The sequence below is a fragment of the Rhinoderma darwinii genome, chromosome 8 (genome assembly GCF_050947455.1).
Source record: "Rhinoderma darwinii isolate aRhiDar2 chromosome 8, aRhiDar2.hap1, whole genome shotgun sequence".
In the NCBI taxonomy this organism is placed as follows: Eukaryota; Metazoa; Chordata; class Amphibia; order Anura; family Rhinodermatidae; genus Rhinoderma; species Rhinoderma darwinii.
In genome coordinates this window covers 42301503-42323977 of record NC_134694.1, presented here as the reverse complement: position 1 = coordinate 42323977, position 22475 = coordinate 42301503, and the positions used below count along the sequence as shown (strand labels likewise).

Here is a 22475-nt window from a genome sequence, read left to right as displayed (position 1 = left end):
TTTTGACAATTTTTGGGGTATAGGTCTCCAGTGGCACAGGCTGGGCACGACATTTGCCACTGAAAAGGCACATCTGGGGAAAAATTGCAATTTTTACTTTGCACCATTTGCAGTGCAATCATTTATGGAAGAAATCTTTTGGGTGAAAATGCTCTCTACACACCTTAATAAATGCCTTGAGGTGTGTAGGTTTCCAAAATGGGGTCAATGCTCAGGGTTCTTTTTTTTTTATTTCACATCAGAGCCTCTGCCATTGTGAACCAATACTTGGTAAGTCGCCAAATAAGGTCTCTATTTCGCATGGTACTCTTTCACTCCAGAGCTCTGTCGATCGTCCAGGCAAAAGCTCAGGGCCACATGTAGGGTGTTTCAGAAACTGGGACACACAGAACAATAATTAGAGAGCTGTGTTTTTATGTTGGCACAAGCTGGACACCAAATATTGGCATATCTATGGAAAAATTTCCATTTTCACTCTACAACATCGAGTGTACACGAATTTCTGTAGAAACACATGCAGGGTTAACATTCCCACTACACCCCTAGGTGAATACCTTAAGGGTGTAGTTTCCAAAATGAGAAACACTTCTAGAGGGTTTCCAGTGTTTTTGTCCCATAGGGGCTTTGCAAATGCAACATAGCGCCCAGAAACCAATCCAGCAAAATCTGTACTCGAAAAGCCAAATGGCGCTCCTTCGCTTCTGAGCTATACCGTGTGCCCAAACAGCAGTTTGTAACCACACATGGGGTATTGCCGTACTCGGGAGAAATTGCTTTACAAATCTATATATTATTGGGAAAAAATTTTTTTTATTTCCACTGCCCAATTCTAATAAAATCTATGAAACACTTGTGGAGTCAAAATGCTCACTAAACCCCTAGAATAATTCTTCAAGGGGTATAGATTCCTAAATGGAGTCACTTCTGGGGAGTTTCCACTGTACTGTTCCCTAAGGGGCTTTGCAAATGAGACATGGTGCAGAGAAAACAATCCAGCAAAATCTGCGTTCCAAAAGCCAAATGTGGTGCCTTCCCTTCTAACCCCTGCCGTGTGCCCAAACAGCAATTTATGGGCGCATAAGTTGCTCCACAAATGTTGGGGGGCTTTTTCTTCTTTATTCCTTGTGGATTTTTTTTTTTTTAGCTAAAACGACATCTTATTGGTCATTTTTTTTATTTTCACGTCCAAATTCTAATAAAATCTATAAAACACCTGTGGGGTCAAAATGCTCACTTCACCCCTAGATGATATCCTTGTGGGGTGTAGTTTCCAAAATGAGGTCTTTTTTGGGATGTTTACTTTGTTTTGTCATACCAAGACCTCGTCAAAATTAAGGATTAAATAAATATATTTTAGGTACAATTTGGCTGTGCTGTGCCAGCAGATTAGGAAAACGAGACTTGCCATATACACTACCGGTCAAAAGTTTTGGAATCTCAATTTTTCCTGTATGCATTGATATTTACACAGTTTAAATGTCTCAAATGTTCTTTGAAATGAAAGCATAGCAGAAATAAACAAGTTACGATTAATAAAAATAATGGATTAAGGCACATTCACACGATAATGAAGTTCTATGGGTGTATTCACATATTTATTTTTTTAACGGCCTGTGAATACCAGCCGTCAAAAAAAAAAATAGGACATCGCCTATTTTTGACCCTCTTTATGGCTAGACAGCTCCCTTAGAAGTTAATGGATCAGTTTTTACTGGCCGTTTTTCTGGATCAAACCTTGTAACTGCCGGTAAAAACTGATCCTGGTCGAGGACTCTCCACACACAGCGCTACTTTGAGCACTGCCCACATATAGACTGTGAAGTCAGGGCTTTCAACTATGGTGTCTCCGGCCACAGCATTGCAAGATCTCTGGCCGTGGACTCGTCGTAAGAAAGCCCTTGACGTCACTGTCCATATATAGTCAGGGGCTCCCCCTGACGCCACCCTGTAGATAGCACCCCCCATGTAGATGGCACCAATCCCCTAGTAGATAGCAAACCCCTTCCCCCCCGTTGACATCGCCAGTGTAGTTCCCTGTAAGAGCGGAATCCCTGGTGGCTAGACCCCGCTCTGGCAAGGGATTTGGCTCCTGGAGAAAACCCTGGCGTCACTATCCATAATAGGATAATGCTGAAGCGGAATCCCCAGCCAGAGGGTTGCCGACCCTCTTGCAGGGGATTCCCCTCTTAGAGGAAGCCCTTGACGTCACTGTCCATATATTTGCAGTGGGAGGGATGGTGCTATCTACATGGGCACTGTGGCACTATACGGGAGGCGTGGCACTATCTACAGTGGACACTGGCACTTTATATGTGGACATTATGTGGGCACTAGTGCTACTGTAGCACTATCTATAGTGGGCTCTGTGTGTGCATTATCCACAGTGTGCACTGTGGCACTATTTACAGCAGGGGTCTCAAACTTGGCCGGGCAAATGGGCCGCACATAGGAAAAAATTGACGTTGACGGGCCGCATTACTTTCAAATTTGATAAAATACAAAAATTACTGTTAATCAGTTCGCTATTTGAACTACTATAACAATAGCTATCTATAGAAGGTGGTGTGTAGCGCTGTCCACAGGGTGAGGTGTGTGGCGTGGCACTATCTACAGGGGGGTGTGTGCGGCTCTCCTAATTCGGCTTATCTGCTCTCCTGATGTCAGCAGGCCGCAGACTACAGCTACAGGGGGCCACGTGTTTGAGACCTATGATCTATAGGGACATTGCGGCACTATCTACATGGGCACTGTGGTGTTTTCAGGGGTTGGGCTAAAAACCAAAATGCGTTTTTTTTAAATTTTTTATTAACGGTCATGAAAAACAAATGGCAAACTGATAACAAACGGCCATTAACTTCTTACCGACGTTTGTCGTATGGATACGTCATGAAAAGCTAGTGCTTCCCACATTTTGCCATATCCATACAAGAAATGCATGGCACCGGCTCAGAAGCTGAGTCGGTGCCATCATCGCCGGATGTCAACAGTGCATTACAGCTGACATCCGGCTGTAATGCCAGGGACCGAAATTAGCTTCGATCCCCGCCATTAACCCCTTAAATGCAGCGGTCAAAGGCGATCGCTACATTTAAGTTGTTTTGAGCTCATCGGCACCACAGCAAAGAAATTGCCGGGGTTCTGGTGGCCGCAATGGCAACCGGAGGCCTAATACTGGCCTCCCGGTCTGCCTAGCATGGAAGCCTTATAGGCCTGGCCCAGAGGCGGAGCCTGAAAGGCTTCCATAGCAGACGACAAGATGGCACCGGCAGCCGGCATCATCAGCGGTGGATATCGGCTGTATGTTACATCTGACATTCACCTGTAACGGGACTTGGAAAAAAAAGTGTACAAAAAGTGTAATAAAACGTTTTAAGACATAATAAAAGTTTCAAGTAATAAAATAAAGTACATTCGCCCTTTTTCCCTAATCAAGTCCTTCATTATTGAAAAAAATAAAACCATACAGTACATATTTGGTATCGCCGCGACCGAAAGGCCCTATTCACCCAGAGTTTTTTGACGCACATTAAAAAACAGTACCAGTATTAGTTTTTTGGTCACTTTGCCCTACAAATATTGGAATAAAAAGTGATCAAAAAGTTGCACGTATCCAAAGATGGAACCTATATAAACTATAGCTAGTCTCGCAAGAAACAAGCCCTCATACAGCTCCATCGGTGAAAAAAAACACGTTATGGTTCTCAACATGGCGACAGAAAAAACACATTCTTTTTACAAAAGTAATTTTATTGTGCAAAAAGTTGTAAAAACATAAAAAGTGCTATAAATTAGGCATCGCCGGAATCTGACTGACCCGCAGAATAAAGTTAACATGTAATTTATAAACGCATTGTGAACGCTGTATAAAAAAAAATTAAAAACTATGCAAGAATTGCTGTTTTTGGTCACCATGCCTCCCAAAGAATAGGATAAAAAGTGAAAAAATGGTACAATAAAAACTATAGCTCATCCCGCAAAACAACAGCCCTCATACCGCTACGTCTTTAAAAAAATAAAATTAGTTAGGGCTTCCATAAGTCAGGAAATAAAAAATATGCAACTGTGCAGGCCCGAGGGGGAACATTTCTTCCGTTTCAAGAGGCGAATTATCAAGGCCCTAAAATTAGGGAACCAGGAAGGGAAGAGCCCCAACATATCTGCTGGAAGCGAGGGTACCCGTATTGTACCAGGACAACACTTCCCAGCAAAATTCCCCAAATTGCAAAGGTGCGGATAGTGGACCAAAAGGGGGATTAGGAAGGACATTTATCACTGCAACACTGGCCTGTGCAGAAAGGATTGCGTCACAGCATAACGCACATCTATGGATTATTTTACTGTTTTTTAATAACACAATTTTTATACCACCTGACTATGCTCCTGATGTACTCTGCCCAGCTTACATATGCTCCCACATTATAAAAGGAAACACCAGCAATACTCAAAGAAAACGACTATCAAGCAAATCCACGCTCCAAAAGCCAAATGGTACTTCCTCTCCTCTGAACCCCAGTGTGCCCAAACAGCTGTTTACTTCCATATATATGGCATCGCCATACCCGGGAAAACCCTTTTAACTTTTTCGGATGTGTGTCTCCAGTGGCACAAGCTGGGCATGACATATTTGCCACTGAAATAGCATATCTAGGTAAAAATTTCTATTTTTACTTTGCACCATCCGCAGCACAATCATTTATGGAAAAGTCCTGTAGGGTGAAAATGCTCACTACACCCCTTAATAAATGTCTTGAGGGGTGCAGTTTCCAAAATGGGGTCACTTCTCAGGGGTTTCTTTTATCATTTCACATCAGAGTCTCTGCAATTGTGAACCAATACTTTGTAAATCACCAAATTAGGCCTCAATTTTACATGGTACTCTTTCACTCCTGAGCCCTGTCAAATGTCCAGGCAAGAGATTAGGGCCACATGTAGGGAGATTCTAAAACCGGGAAACACTGCATAATAATTAGAAAGCTGTCTTGTTATGGTGGCACAAGCTGAGCACCACAAATTGGCATATCTATGGAAAAAAATCCTATATTCACTATGCAACATCGAGTGCACACTAATTTCTGCAAAACACCTGAAGGGTTAACATGCTCACTTACACCCCTAGGTGAATACCTTTAGGGGTGTAGTTTCCAAAATGTGGTCACTTCTGGGGGGTTTCCACTGTTTTGGTCCCACAGGGGCTTTGCAAATGCGACATAGCGACCAGAAACCAATCCAGCAAAATCTGCACTCCAAAAGCCAAATGCCGCTCCTTCCATTCTGAGCCCTGCCATGTGCACAAACAGCAGTCTATTACCACATATAGGGTATTGCCTTACTCTGGAGAAATATCTTTACAAATGTTGGTGTTCTTTTTTTCCTTTATTTGTTGAGAAAATGAAACATTTTGAGCCAAAGCTACGTCTTATTGAAGAAAAGGGATTGTTTTTATATTCACTGCCCAATTCTAACAAAATGCTTACTACACCCCTAGATGAATTCCTCAAGGGGTGTAGTTTCCTAAATGGAGTCACTTTCTGGGCGTTTTTATTGTTTTGTCCCCCCAGGGGCTTTGCAAATGTGACATGGCCTCCACAAACCATTCCTGCTACATGTGATCTCCAAAAGCCAAATAGCGCTCTTTCCCTTCTAAACCCTGCTATGTGTCCAAACAGCCATTTATGACCACATGTGGGGTATTGTTTTACTCGGGAGAAATTGCTTTACAAATGTTGCGGTGCTTTTTCCCCTTTAGACCTTGTGGAAATGAAAAAAAATTAGCTAAACCTACATTTTCTTTGAAATAATGTCGATTTAAATTTTTACGGGCTATTTCCAATAATTTCTGCAATAAACCTGTGGGGTCAAAATGCTCACTATACCCCTAGATAATTTCTTTGAGGTGGGTAGTTTCCCAAATGGAGTCATTTTTGTTGGATTTCCACTGTTTTTGCACCGCAAGAGCCCTTCAAACCTGACATGGTGCCTAAAATATATTCTAATAAAAAGGAGGCCCCAAAATCCTCTAGGTGCCCCGATGATTCTGAGGCCTGTGTTTCAGTACATTAGCACACTAGGGCCACATGTGGTATATTTCCTAAATCTGCAGAACCTGGGCAATAAATATAGAGTTGTATTTCTCTGGTGTTACAAAAAAAATTGGATTCAAAATAAATTTATGCCCAAAAAAAAACAAAAACACAAAATTTGTAAATTTCATCTGTACTTTGGTTTAATTCCTGTGAAAAGTCTAAAGGGTTAAGAAACTTTCTAAATGCTGTTTTGAATACTTTGAGGGGTGAGGTCTTTAAAATGGGGTGACTTATTGGGGGTTTCTAATATATAAGGCACTCAAAGCCACTTCACAACTGAACTGGCCCCTGTAAAAATAGCCTTTTGAAATTTTCTTGAAAATGTGAGAAATTGCTGCTAAAGTTCTAAGCCTTGTAACGTCCTAGAAAAATAAAAGGATGTTCAAAAAACTATGCCAATCTAAAGTAGACATATGGGGGATGTTAAGTAGCAACAATATTGTGTGGTATAACTGCCTGTCTTACAAGCAGATACATTTAAATGTAGAAAAATGCAAATTTTTCGCAAAATTTTGGTGTTTTTCACAATTGAATACTGAATGTATTGAGCAAATTTTGCCAGTAACAAAGTCCAATGTGTCACGAGAAAATCTCAGAATCGCTTAGATAGGTAAAAGCATTCCGAAGTTATTACCACATACAGTGAAACGTCAGATTTGAAATATAAGGCTCTGTCAGGAAGGTCAAAAGTGGGCAAAGAGGGAAGGGGTTATAAACGGACAGACTGACTGGAAATAGATGAAAATTTGGACACACTGATGCAAAATGGCCATGAAAAACTGACCGTTGATCAGTTTTTAATGGCTATTCATATTTTACTACGTTTAACAAGAAAAAACTCTTTAAAAAAATAAATTTTTATTCGGTTTCACCACATTCTCAGAGCCATAACTTATATATTTTAATCGTTTGAGCGGTGTGAGGGCTTATTTTTTGCGTGACGAGCTGTAGTTTTTATTAGCACCATTTTTTGTTACATACCATTTCTTTATCACTCTTTATTTCATTCTTTTTAGCGCTATGGTGATAAAAAAAAACACCGATTGTGGGGTTTTCAATATTTTGTTTCTACGCCGTTCACCGTGCGAGTCAAGTAATGCTATATTGTAATAGTTCAGACTTTTACGGACGCATCGATACCAATTAATTTTTCTTTTTTTTACATTGTGCTTGGGGAAAAATGGGAAAGTTTTTTTTTTTAACTTTGAAATCAATTTTCAGGAGTGCAAAAAAAAATTAACTTTTTTTTTTTTTTACATATTTTATTAGTGCCCCTAGGGGACTTGAACCAGCGATCGTTAGATCGCTGGTACAATACGTGGATGAGTTACGTAAACAGCGTAACGTGCTGAGCTACGCTGTTTCTATAACTCCCATGTAGTGAATGGCAGTTACAGAAGCAATGTAGGATTCACTTCTATAGGAGTTACGGAAACAGCATAGCTCAGCGAACACTCGACTGTTTCCGTAACTCCCGACCACCTAACCTGGAAGTGGCTGGGAGACAGCGGGAGCAGAGTAAGCTAAAACGGGGTTTAGGGGGTCCCATTCTAGAGATAGGTGGGGGTCCCAGACCTGGGACCCAAATCTATCTAACATTTATGACATATCCTGTGGATATGTCCTTCATGGGAAGACCCCCTTATGAATTGCCGCAGTCACTATTGACCGCGGCATTTAACTAGTTAAACGGCCAGAAACAGCGTCATCGCCGTTCCTGGCCGTTAGAACAAAGTGTCAGCTGTAAAACACAGCTGACATCTGCAGTGCATGGAGCGGGTTCAGCGCGTGAGCCTGCTCCAAACATCATCCCCTCCCCATGATGTTCCGGCGCATTATGGGTCGGGAAGCGGTTAAGTAAGGAGCGGTTGGGGGCCCGGCGCTGCCGGGTCCCTTGACTGCGACTATAAGATGCAGAGACTTTTGAGGAACATGTATTCTTTCTAAAAACTGCGTCTACACCCTTCTGTCCAATTCATCCCAAACAAGCTCAATGGGGTTGTAGTCTAGTGACTGTGTAGGTCATTTCATTCTTTAAAGGGAACCTGTCACCAGCATTTCACCTATTGAGCTTTACTTATCCCTCACTGGCCGCTGCTATAAAAAGTTAATTGCCGTTATCCCCTCTCCTAAACTCCTCCTCCGACTGTAAATAACGGTCTGCAAACATTTTGCGCCTTTTATCGTAATAATCCGGTGTCCCTTTGTGCGCACATACCAGAAGAGGACATCCGTGCATAAGCGCGGGATTTTGTGTGCCGGGGGAAAGTGAGGAGCTGTCAATCAAAAGTAAGGAGGCGAGGCAAACTCGGAAAGACTAGAGGAAGGAAGATATGACTCTTTTCAAACAAAGATTTGACTCTTTTCAAATGAAGATCTGACTCTTTTATGCTCATTTGCATACGGTGTGGGAAGACTAAAAAACTGAATACTAAAGCTACAGAGCCGACTAAGAGGACAATTATAGGTTATATAGAAATGATTTTTCACCCACTACTACCTGGCATTGCTGGTTTAATAGGTGAAATGCTGGTGACAGGTTCCCTTTAAAGCCTACCGGCTTCTTGTCTTCTTAGGTAGTTGTGACATAACCTATAAGTATGTTTTGGATCATTGTCTTGCTGTAATATGAACCCCTGACTAAATAGGCGTACACCAGAGGGTATTGCATGGTGCATCAAAATGCTGTGGTTGTCCAGTGTGCCAGTAATCCTGTGCAAGTTGCCAACTCTGGATCCAGCAAAAGAGCCCCAGTCACGCTTCCTCCTCCATGTTTGACAGTTGGTGTCACACACTGAGGAAGCATCCTTTCACATACTCGACGACGTACAAAAACCCTGCATGATATACCAAAGATGTCAAAATTTGATTTATCTGTCCATAAGACACTCTTCAGTAGTCCACTGGAGGTGCTGCTTGGCCCATGCAAGTCTTTTTAATTATTTTGCAATCTTACTTTTTTTTTTTTTATACTTCTACTCAACTTGTCAAACCTGCTGATAGAAGTCTCCTCTCCGTAGTTGAAATGGAAACGTGTTTATTTTTTCCACCAGTTTCCAAGTGCCTTCTGATGGTATAGGAAACCGTACGGACTGCCACCTTGGCAATTTCTCTGTAGGACAGACCTACACTTCTAATGGTTATAATTGTTTGTCTGTCTTCTTTTGTTAATTGCCTTTTTCTTGCCATGATATCAATGTGCTCTGTCCTGAAGAGCAAATCTGTCCAAATCCTGCCCTACAGAGTGTTGCAATGCAGTCTGTTCTAACACTGGTCATATAGAATCAGAGGGTTTGAAAGTAATCTCCAAAAGTGGACACCTGTAGGAAACCTTTGCATCCAATTTCAAACCATAATTTGCTTTCTGTGCTGTCCTTGATGTTTTCCCTGAAAAAAGCCATTTGGTTAAAATCAAAAATTCAGACTATTGTTGCGTTTAAGCTTAAAAATTCATATTATTTTTAATGTTTTTGACTTACTTTTGACCTTTGAACCATTTCACGTTATTTTCTGTACTAGAACAGTGTTAATGTAAAAAATAATTGGAAAAATTGGGGTGCTCTAAAACTTTGGACCGGTAGTGTATATTTACCCTCTTCACGCGCTGCTCCGCAATAGTACGTCCTGCAGAGGGGTTAGTTCCCGCATCCAGACGTACTATTGCGGAGTAGTTCCCGGCGCACTGTCCTAACGGACAGTGTCCGGGAACCGGGAGGTCAGCTGTCCCAGACAGCTGACACTCCAGCCTTGCCGGTCAGCGGACCGTCGCCGCTGATTTCGGCAATTAACCCCATAAATGGTTTGACCCCATTTAACCCCATTAAGTGGTTTGAAGCACATCGGCAGCCCCCACGAAGTGATCGTGGGGGCTACCGATGCTTGTCAGACAATGACCTCCAGGTTGCCATGTACGGTAGCCTCGGAGGAGCAGCCTCCGGCCGGTCCTCCTCAGCTTCCTGTCAGAGTGACAGTTACGTCACAATGACAGTTAGAGTACATTACACTACGTGTGTAGTGTAATGTATTCCAGCAGCGATCAAAGCTGCAAGTCTAAGTGTCCCCTAGTGGGACAAGTGAAAAAAGTAAAAAAAGTTTTAAAAAAAGTGTAAAAATAAAAGTTAGAAGTAATATAAACAAACACTGCATTTTTTTCCAATAAGTCTTTCATTATAGGAAAAAAATGAACACATTAAAAAAAGTACACATATCTGGTATCACCGCGTTCGTAATGACCCCAACTATAAAACTATAATGTTATTTTTCCCGCACGATGAACACCCCAAAAAAAAATCAATAAAAAAACTACACCAGAATCGCTATTTTTTGGTCACCACCCCTCCCAAAATAGAGAATAAAAAGAGATCAAAAAGTCGCATGTACCCGAAAATAATACCGATAAAAACTACAACCCGTCCCGCAAAAAACAAGCTCTTACACAGCTTTTCTGACTGAAAAATAAAAAAGTTACGGCTCTCAGAATATGGTGACACAGAAAATAAATTTTATAAAAAAGTGATTTTATTGCGCAAACGCTGCAAAACATAAAAAAACCCTATATACATATGGTATCGCCGTAATCGTACCGACCCGCAGAATAAAATATAATGGTGATTTATAGTGCACGGTGAACGCCGCAAAAAATAAACTAAAAAACATTGTCAGAATTGCTTGTTTTTGGTCACCCGGCTTGCAAAAAAATTTAATAAAAAGTGATCAAAAAAAAAAAATCGCATGTACCCCAAAATGGTACCAATGAAAAGTACAGATTGGCCCGCAACAAATAAGCACTCACGCAGCTCCGGTGGTGAAAAAAGAAAGACGTTCTGGCTCCCAGGAATATGGCGATGCAAAATGTGCAGTGTTTTCTAAAAGCGGATAAGATGAGGCGCCATTTATCAGTGCGACACCGGCCACACATCCATGAATTATTATTTATTTACCGCATTATTATACCCTCTTATTATGCCCTGATGTTCTCTGCACAGATTACATATGCCCCCACATTATAAACTGAAATACCAGCAAAACCTCAAACAGAAAAACTACCAAGCAAAATCTGAGCTCCAAAAGCAAAATGGCGTCCCTCCCTTCTGAGCCCTGCAGCGTGCCCAAACAGCAGTTTGTGCCCACATATATGGCATCGCCATACCCGGGAGAACCACTTAACGCTTTATGAGGTATTTGTCTTCAGGGGCACAACATATTATGCACTAAAATGGCATATCAGTGGAAAACTGCAATATTCACAACATCCGCTATGCATTAACCCCTTTGAGCACTATGACTTAATAGCACGTCATGGTGCGGGGGTGATGTATGGAGCGGGCTCACGTGTTGAGCCCGCTCCAAACGCTGCAGGTGTCAGCTGTGTATTACAGCTGACACCCGGGACTAACGGACAGGAACAGCGATCGCGCTGTTACAGGAGTCTGTAAAAATAACAATACACTGCAATACATTAGTATTGCAGCATATTGTACCCGTGGATCCAATGATCGCTGGTACAAGTCCCCTAAGGGTCTAATAACATGCGTAGAAGAATTAAAGTTATCAGTAGTGAGAAAGAAAAAAGTTAAAAAAAAAAAAAACTTTTCGCATTTTTCTTCAAAAGCAATGTAAAAAAAGAAACAGAATTGATATCGCTACGTCCGTAAAAGGCCGAACTATTACAATATACCATTATTTAACTCGCACGGTGAACACCGTAAAAAACTTAAATTGAAACCTGTAAAAGCTGTAAAAACGGAAACCCCAAAAAATGGAATCAGATTTTTTTCCTATATTCCTATATTTTCCTATTTTTTTTCAGTTTCCCAGTACTTTTTATGGTACTTTAAATGGTGTCAATAGAAACTACAATTCCTCCCGCAAGAAATAAGCCGTCACATCACTCTACTGACGGAAAAAGAAAAAAGTTATGGCTCTTGGAAGGCGGGTAGTGAAAAACGAAAATAAGAAAGCAAAAAAATGGATCAGTCCTGAAAGGGTTAATTCATTTCTAATGAAAAAAATGTATGACCACATGTGGGGTTTTTCCGTACCCGGGAGAAATTGCTTTACAAAAATTGGTTGTTTATTTCTCCTTTATCCCTTGTGAAAATGAGAAAATTCAACATATTAGTGGAAAAAAATTGTGATATTAATTTTCTCCGCCTAATTCTAATAAATTCTGCAAAAGACCCGTTGAGTCTAAATGCTCCCTATAGCCCTCGAAAAATTCCTTGAGGGGAGTTTCCAAAATGGGGTAACTTGGAGGGCTTCCACTGTTTTGGTCCCTCCAGGGCGTTGCAAAGGCAGCATGGCACCGAAAAACAATCCAGCAAAATCCGTGCTCCAAAATCCAAATGGCGCTCCTTCCCTTCTGAGCCTTGCTGTGGGTCCAATCAGCAGTTTATTACCACATATGGGATATTGCCGTAATCGGGAGACATTGCTTTACATATGTTGGGGTGCATTTTCTTTATTATCTCTTGTAAATATTAAAAATGTCTATGTTTTTTCAGAAAAAAGTCGATTTTCATTTTTACAGACTAATTCTGATAAATTTAGCGAAAAACTTGTGCGGTCAAAATGCTAACTATACACCTAGATAAATTCCTTGAGGGGTGTAGTTTCCAAAATGGGGTAACTTTTGGGGTGTTTCCACTGTTTTGGCACCACAAGACCTCTTCAAACCTGACAAGGTGCCTAAAATATATTCTAAAAAAAAGGAGGCCCAAAATCCACTGGGTGCTTCTTTGTTTCTGAGGCCAGTGCTTCAGTCCATTATCACACTAGGACCACATGTGGGATATTTCTAAAAACTGCAGAATCTGGGCAATAAATATTGAGTTGCATTTCTCTGGTAAAACCTTCTGTGTTACAAAAAAAAATGTATTAGAAATGAATTTCGGCAAAAAAAAAAAATTTTTTTTAAATTTCACCTACTTTGCTTTAATTCCTGTGAAACGCCTAAAGGGTTAATCACTTTGTGAATGCTGATTCAAATACCTTGAGGGGTGCAGTTTTCAAAATGGTGTGACTTCTGGGGATTTTCTAATATATAAGGCCCTCAAAGCCACCTCAGAACTGAACTGGTCCCTGAAAAAATAGCCTTTTGAAATTTTCTTTAAAATATAAGAAATTGCTGCTAAAGTTCTAAGCCTTGTAACGTCCTAGAAAAATAAAAGGACGTTAAAAAAACGATGCAAACATAAAGTAGACATATGGGGGATGTTAACTAGTAACTATTTTGTGTGGTATTACTATCTGTTTTACAAGCAGATACGTTTAAATTTAGAAAAATGCTAATTTTTGCACATTTTTTCTAAATTGTGGTGTTTTTCAGAAATAAATACCAAAATTCTTGACAAAATTTTTTCACTAACATAAAGTACAACAATGCTTTTACCTATCCAAGCGATTCTAACGTTATTACCACATAAAGTAACACGTGAGATTTGAAAAAATTGGCTGGGTCCTGAAGGCCAAAACAGGCAGGGTCCTGAAGGGGTTAAAGAAAGAAAAATCGCACAAGTAAGCATTAAGGGGGAAAAACAACTTTATTTAGGAAAAGCAGAAAATGTAACCAAGCACATATACTACACAAGTCTGCTCCATTTAGCTCAGTCAAATGTAATGGAGAATCCTCTCTCTTGTTCCTTCCTCCGACTCTCACACTCCTTTGTCACCTGCTCTACTTTCCTTTGAAGAAGAGCTGCAGGAAGAAAGTTAAGGATAGCCAAATTATATAAGAAGGCCTGGTTTGCAGTACAGTTCTTTTTGAAAAATTCAGATTCCACCCAATCAAAAAGAAGGGGAGAAGTTTCAGTACTTATTTAATACTTCTAATCAGTATCTTCGATTAAGGTCCAGTGCAGAGTAGTTTCAGTGCCTTTATAGTAAAGTATAAGGCCAGAGCCACATCACATATACACTATAATAGACAAACAGGAGTAGGTGTAATGAGTAGGTTCCCAAATACTTTTGTCTATTATAGTGTATATTTTATGACATTGCATGTTAAATCCATAGGCATTAATATGGTGTACATTGTACTGTACTTTTTATGCGAAATGTGTATTCCGCAACAACTACACAATGGGGCAGATTACGACTGGCGTTGCATGCGAGTCTTAATAACCAATTTGCTGTGGTAAGGAGCAACACATTTATTAAAGAAGCACTCCAGCAATTTTTTTTTTTTTGCACAAATAATGGAAACTCACCAGCAATATTCTAACAGTGTCATTTATTTTTTTCCAGCTCAGTTGCATCTATACATTTTGAACTCTTTCATTATGGGCAGAGGTGTCATGTGGTCTGACCACCAGAACAGATCATGTTCTCATGTGTAGGCAGGTGGTCATTTCTCCTGTGTGGCTGACATTCTGTGAACTACATGATTATATACTCCCCTATCAAATATTTTCTGGCAGCTCTGAGGCGCCACCCTCCTTATTTCTTTGAATGCCTACCCCCATGCATATAATTTCTGCCCTAAGGCACTAGGACTGCAGAGATATAATAGAGGAGTCCATACATTGAAAGGCTGCACTAATGTGTATTTGTATTAGATGCTCCTCGCTGTCTCCTGCTCGTTAGGACTGACATGGAGAAACTGCAAGCAGAATGCAGAGGAGTAAAGATACATAGAACTTCTGTCCTCATACTGAATCTTAGGCTATGTTCACATCACTGTCACTTTCCGCTGAGGGGTTCCGTCTGAGGTTTCCGTCGGGTTAACCCCTCAGCGGAAAGGCAAACGGAAATCTCAGCTTCCGTTTCCCTCACCATTGTCGTTTTGAACAGCGGAACCCTGTCACAACAGTGACAGACGGAAACCATTAGCTAGGTTTCCTTGACCATTGAGTTAAATGGTAAGGGAAACGGAAGCTGAGGTTTTCGTTTGCCTTTCCGTTGTGGGGTTAACCCAACAGAAACCTCAGATGGAACCCCTCAACGAAGGGGAACGGTGATGTGAACAGGCACTTAGTGTATGTCACTGTTCTCTTACATGCTGCACTTAGATAGGACTCAGAGCAAAGCAAGTGCAGTATGATGAGACTGCCCCTCTGCAAAGCATCATGGGAAATGTAGTCTGCATTAGAAGAACTATCAGAGAGGAAGAAGAAACCAATATGGCAGACAACCCATAAATGGCTAATCAACTAAAACCGGTATAAACAGGGTATACACAGGAGCCTCTACATTATTCTTTAATAGCAGCCTATGCTGCACTATATAGGCAAAAAAATAGTTGGAGCACTTCTTTAAGAGGCGAACGCTTTTTAATATAGGTCACTTATCTCCATTATGGTGCGCAACCACAATTGTGACTTAACAACCATGCCTCATCCATTCCCCCATTACATACACACCGCACTGGGTTCCCCCAGCTCCCTTTTCATGCCGTGACTCAGTCAAGGTTCGGATGCCGGACAGTGTCAGTACCTGTGCGACGACACAGAGCTGATGACTTAAATAAGCCGCAACATGAAAAGGGAGCCAGAGGGGATCCCGTTGGGAAAAGCGGAGTGGTCAGGTAAGTATAAATCCATTTTTATTTTTTTAAAGGGAACCTTCCACTACCCCATACCTGTGCAGCTACATAGTTACATAGGTTGAAAGAAGACATAAGTCCATCAATCCAACCTTTGTGGTGCGGTGTTCCTGAACATGGCAGGGGGGAGTGTGATAGTTAGCGCTCGGAGAATATCCAATCAGCTGCGAACAGTGTCAGAGCGGCTTCTGCTGTGTTATCTCTCTTCCAAAACCTCTTTTCCTTGACAGGAGCTGGAGAGGGAGGGGGAGAACGAACGAACAAACACACACACACACGAACACACAAACACACGAACACACGAGAAGGAGTAGCTCTTCTCCACTCTTCCACTCCTGTCAGCCAGTGATGAAAAGGCTGATCTCCCAAGAGGTCGCAGAAGCCGCACTGACACGGTCGATGACTATCACGCCCCCACCCCCCATTGCACATCCAGGAACGCCCCATTGACAGTACAGGGGCTAACTTACATATCGAGCACCAATAATAATGGCACCGATATCTCCAGAACAGTGGAAGCCAGATAGGTATTTCAAAGTGCCCCAGGGTCTGTGCAGCAGCACCTATAACATGGTGCACTCAGCTGAAGGGGTAGTCAGATCGAAGGGGGATGGGCTGGCATAAATTCCTGCTGTAATTTACGCAACTCTTCTGGTGTACGTTATAATAAATTTGAGGTATCGATGGAGGACACACCCCTTTGACTAAGCCCCATCCGTTTTTGAAAAGGGAAACAAGTAAAAAGTTGCAACTTTTAGCGCAACTATGATGTGCGCCAGAATCAGTGACTTTTTTTTGCCAGAAAACTGTCGTAAAACTAATTCTATTCCCCCCACTGTATGAACTCTGCCTTACAGAAAAGGACAGTTCTGAACTTACCTGAATTCTGGTCGATCCACTGCAATGAATCCACGTGAGCATTTAAGATTTTACAGATTTGTTGGAGCTGTGAAAGCAAAATACACATATTTGAACCGTTGGATACTTCATTTTATTTGACGGGTATGACCCTTTTTTCAATGATTTAAGAGGTTTAAAGTGTAGCTAAACGTTTGACAGACTTGTGACATGTCATAGTGACATGCCAGAAGTTTGGATTGGTGGAGGTCCGAGCACTGAGACCCCCACCAATCGTTAGAACGAAGCAGCTGAAGCGCTCATGTGAGCCGCTTCAAGTCTGTTCGGCTTTTTCCGGAAAGCCGATGTATCGGAGTACGGGCTCATAGACTTTCTACGGAGTCCGTACACCGATACATTTATTTCCGGAAAAAGCCGAATAGACACGAATCGGCTGAGCACGAGTGCTTTATCTGCTTCGTTTTAGCGTTTGGTGGGTGTCTCAGTGCTCGGACCACCACCAATCCAAACTTCTGACATGTCAGAAGTTTGTCAAACGTTTAGCTCCACTTTAAACCATTTTATTAATTTGCACTTAGTTCAGCCTAGAAAGTAATGTGCAGTAGATTGGAATACATACAGTATACAATGACCATGGAACATGTAGCACTAAGCAGGGGAAAACTCCTGACAAAAATTAAGGCATGCAGAAACAGACCATTTTTTTTTCATTTATCTATCGTCGTATTTCAAGAGCCATAACCTTTTTTATATTTTTCCATCGACATAACCATATGAGGGCTTGTTTTAGTTTTTTTGGGGTGGGGGGTGGGTTGTATTTGTTAATGGTACCATTTTATGTACTAATGTACTAAAATATGTTAAAAATTATTGTAAAATTATTTTGTGAGGTGAAATGTTTTGTTTTTTTTTCCATCAACTCCTATTCGTTCTTACAGCGTTCACTGTGCGATAAAAATGACATGTTAACTTTATTCTGCGGGTCCATACGTTTACAGCGATATCAAATTCATAATTTGTAAAAGTAGTAAAAGAAAGAAGACAATTTTTTATTTTTTTTTATTTTTTAAGTGTTTTTACTTTTTTTGTCGCCATATTTTGAGACCCATGACTTTCTTTTTCCGTGGATGGACGGCATTAGGCTTGTTTATTGTGGGGCGAACTGTAGCGTCTATTTTTACTTTTTTGGTGTACATAATTACATAGTAGATAAAGTTGAAAAAGGACACAAGTCCAACCTATAATCCTACAGTGTTAATCCAGAGGAAGGCAAAGCCCCCATGTGGTTGATGCCAATTGCCTCATTAGGGTAAAAATTCCTCCCGGCCTCCAATTATGGAAATCAGAATAAATCCCTGGATCAATGTTAAATCCCCAGAATCTAGCGCTCATAACCTGTATTTTTCAAGAAAGGCATCAAGGCCCTTCTTGAACTTGTTCAAAGAATCAATCATCACAACATCCTGTTGTGGAGAGTTCCATAGTCTCACTGCTCTCACAGTAAAGAATCCCGTCTGTGATGGTGGCTAAACCTTTTTTCCTGTAGACGTAGAGGATGCCCCCTTGTCCTTGTTACAGGACAGTGTAAAAGATCATTAGAAAGATCTCTATACTGTCCAGTTATATATTTGTACATTGTAATTAGATTACCCCTAAGCTGTATTTGCACCCGTTCTAGTTCAGCCATGTCATTCTTATACACAGGTGCCCAAAATCGTACACAATATCCCATATGTGGTCTGACTAGTGATTTTTGAGGCAAAACTATGTTCCGGTCATGAGCAGCTATGCCTCTTTTGATGCATCCCATGATTTTATTTGCCTTACCAGCAGCTGCCTGGCACTGGTAAATGTACTATCCACCAATATCACCAAATCATTTTCAGTAGTAGTTTTACCATTTAATGCAGAATTGTAAAATCGGTTTCCTCAGCCCAAGTGCATAACCTTACATTTATCCACATTAAACTTAATTTGCCATTCCTCTGCCTAAGCCTCCAGCTTCCCCAAATCCCTCTGTAGTATTACATTATCCTCCTCTGTGTTGAATACTTTACAGAGCTTAGTATCATCTGAATACTGAAATTATACTCTCTAAACACTCTACAAGGCCAATAATAAACATATTACAAAACGAGACGGTCCATTACTGACCCCTGTGGAACCCCACTGATAACAGCGATCCACTCGGAGGCTGTACCATTAATAACCACCCTCTGTTTTAGATCACTGAGCCGGTTGTAAATCCAATTACACATTTTCCCCCAGTCCCAGTATTTTCATTTTATATAACAACCTTTTATGCGACACAGTATCAAACACCTTTGAAAAGTCTAGATACAGCACATCCACAGCCTTACCCAGGTCCAGTCTAGAACTTACTTCCTCATAGAAGCTAATGAGATTGGTTTGACAGGACCGATCCCTCATAAACCCATGCTGATGCTGCGTTAACAGATTATTTGCATTGAGATACTCGGGAATAACATCTCTTAGAAAACCCTCAAATATTTTACCCACAATGGAGGTTAAACTTACAGGTCTATAGTTTCCGGGATCACTTTTTGTCCCTTTTTTGAATATTGGCACCACATCTGTTAAGCGCCAGTCCTGTGGAACAGACCCAGTGATAATAGAATCCGAAAATATCAGAAATATCAGGTCTGTCTATAACGGTACTTAATTCCTTCAGAAGGTGGGGGTGTATAACATCCGGACCCAGTGATTTGTCTATTTTAGTGTTGTTAAGGCGACACTGCACTTCTTGCTGGGTTAAGCAGATGTCATTTAATGGAGAATTTACTTTATCCCTAATTGTGACGTCTGACTTTGGATTTTCCTGTGTAAATTCAGCAGAGAAAAAGGCGTTTAATAGATTGGACTTTTCCTCATTCTCCTCCACGATTATACCCAGATTATTTTTGAGAGGGCCAACACTTTCAGTTTCTTGTTATTTATGTATTTGGGGTTATTTCTACTTCCTTTGGCAACGAGTTTCTGTTTCAAATCTTTGCTGCCTTTATTTGTCTTTTACCCACTTTATTTTTTTCTTTATAATTATTTAATGCCTCGTCACCACCATCCTGCTTTAGTAGTTTGAACGCTTTCTTTTTATCATTTATTCCACCACCCCCCCCCCCATCATTGGTTTTCTTTAACCACATGGGGTTCATCCTGTAGCTTGTATATACCATAAGGTATATATTTTTCACAGGACCTATTTAAGAGGCTTTAAAAATGTCCCATTTAGTTTGTGTATTTTTATTTTTCAGGATATTGGCCCAGTTTACGCCTTTAAGGTCATCCCTTATCCCATGAAAATTACCCTTTATGCAGTTTAGCATTTTTGTAGGTACTCTTATGAAAGGATAGATGAAAAATTATTATAGTTGTGGTCACTATTAACCTAGGTGACCCGAACCTGTACTTTTGATATCCTGTCTGGCCTGCACCAGTTGTGAAAGGTAATTGCCCTTAATTATTGTCAAAAACGTTTCTCCTTTGTAGGACTTGCAGGTTTCTGCCTCCCAGTTTATGTCAGGGTAGTTAATATCTTCATTATGATTTGCTGCCTCATCTATTTGCTTTATTAGTTGATTTTCTGCTTCTGCTATTATACTTGGAGACTTATAACGAACCCCATCAGTATTTTATTTATTCCTTCCCCCTCCCCTTATTTCCACTCATAGGGACTCCACGTGATCATTTCCCATCATCATTACAAAGAATGGCTTTCTGGCAGGATTTTACATATAAGCACACCACACCCCAGTTCTTATTAGTATGATTATTTCTAAACAGACTGTAACCCTGCATATTAACAGCCCAGTAATATCTATCATCCAGCCATGTCTCACTTATCCCCACTATGTCACAATTCTCCTCCAGCATTATCAACTCTAATTCCTCAATCTTATTATTGAGGCTTCCGGCATTAGTATACATGCACTTTATATGACTATCTGTACCACTTTTCTTCTCTTTCCTATTAAATGTTCTAACCCATTCCTCTATTCCAACCCATGTTCATTTCTCAACCCCAAAATGTTTTATTTTTTACTTTTATATTTAAAAAAAATTTCTTTTTACGCGTAGAAAGTAAATGGAGCGATGACCGGGCATGAGCAATACCGCTCTAGTCACATAGGGCCCCATTCTTGGAATCAATGGGGATCCCAGTGGCTGTATCCACACTGATCTGACATTTATCCTGTGGTAATTATGAAAAAAACCTCTAAGAGTAAGGCCACAGGGTGCGGCCCTGACCCGGCCACGGTGTGGCCAACAACCACAATGTCACCATGTTCAGCAGAGCTGTCTGTTAATAGTCACGTGTTAGTGCGGGTAAAAACTGACCTTTACCTAATCGTGAGGCCATAATGCGTGTATTAATTAATGGCTGGACAATTTTGCAGGTAAAGGCCCGTTTTGCGGCACAATAATGTGGGCCATTAACAGGCTATTTGACAGCCGCACCAGTCATGGTACTGGCACAGTTGTTGGTCGCATCGCGGCTGGGTCAGGGCCACGCCGTGGGGCCTTACCCTTAGACCTCCTTCACACAGATTTATTTTGGCAAAATAAACTCCATAAAAAAACGCCAGGGTTATTAAAATGTAACATGCGTCTTTTTGTGGCGTTTTACATTTAGTACTAGGTAGCATGCTCTGGGTATGCCGATTTCTACATAGACTTTTCTATAGGATTTCAAAAATGCAATTTAAAAAGGCCACTGACAAAAAAAATTGCCACATAACAAAACGCAGTTGTATGTAGTGCTTTTTATATTTTACTATGGACTTTAACGCATACCCAGCTATTCAGGTGACTTTTTGAAGAATAAGCGGTCATATGTGAGGAATAAAACTATTTCTATCTCTTATATGACTGAATTTCTTTTTTTTTGCAGATTTCCCACTCTGTAGGCTCTTTATTTAATCCTCAATGGTCTCTGAGCCATCATGTTTATCTACACACTGCACACACAGGATAGGAGAATCCTGCTGTCCTATATATATATATATATATATATATATATATATATATATATATATATATATATATATATATGGAGGACAATCTATAGTAGTAGTGAGAAGCATATCTGTGCTTATCTTTCTCACTCTGCTCCTGCTCCCCCCTCTCCATAGACTTGTATGGGCAGGCAGTGAAGAACACCCTCTAATTCCTGTAGTCAGTCTCCTCTGTAACTATTTTGCTTGACAACAGGGTTGACAGAAGGTTAAAGGAAGGGAGATATCTAGTGGCAGTAACGTCACAGAATTTGCATTGGTAATACAAAATTGTATTGTAACATCTGGCCCCACTAAAAAAAAATTAAAAAAAGCTACAAAAAAATGTAGCAAAACCCTGTGTATGAATCCAGTCTAATAATAGAGAACAGATGGCAGAACTGGAAGCCTTCAATAGGCCCCCATTTGCCAATCCAAGGCGGTCCATTAGGGGACAGAGGTTGCCCCCCACGGTCTAACCCCTCAGATGCCTCGGTCGCTATTGACTATGGAATCTATTAAATGGCCAACATTGGAGTTCTCTCCTATCCCAGCAGTTGCAGGCAGAAGTCAATTATTTGAAACAGCTGGAACCTGCCACAAAGACAATTGTCGCTAAGGGATTACGCACCTCTATTTGATCAGTAATACCTTTGTCTTTAAACAATTGTGCATTTAACTACTCACCGGATTACTGGCATCACCAGGATCTGCAGTCGTGTTGAGATGTTCTATAACATCCTTTAAATCTTGTGCCATACGCTTTAGTTGAGCGTCAATATTCTCTGCTAGCTTGTATCTGTTCACAAAAGTAAAAGGGGCAGGAGATTTATACAGTACATTACAATAAAAGACAATCAATTTGTTATTACTAAATCAGAAGTTAATGCAATAGCCAGTGTGTTAATTAGATATCTATTCAAGATATTTTCATTTTTCTATTCAGCTAAGGCGGTTTATTTCATGAAAGTGACAATAAGT

At 40.7% G+C, this 22475-nt stretch overlaps 1 protein-coding gene across 4 annotated transcripts in view; it reads right to left on the bottom strand.

The window, feature by feature from the left end:
* Nucleotides 1–13605: 13605 nt before the first annotated feature.
* Nucleotides 13606–22475, bottom strand: part of NUP62CL (nucleoporin 62 C-terminal like) — an 88110-nt gene continuing 79240 nt past the window's right edge. For all 4 annotated transcript variants that reach the window (XM_075835621.1, XM_075835622.1, XM_075835619.1 and 1 more), the window contains 3 exons: nt 22182–22293; nt 16504–16570; nt 13606–13779 (listed from right to left, as the gene is read on the bottom strand). In XM_075835621.1, coding sequence (XP_075691736.1) covers nt 13688–13779; nt 16504–16570; nt 22182–22293 — 271 coding nt within the window. In that variant the 3' untranslated portion in view covers nt 13606–13687. The remainder of the gene's footprint in view (nt 13780–16503; nt 16571–22181; nt 22294–22475) is intronic.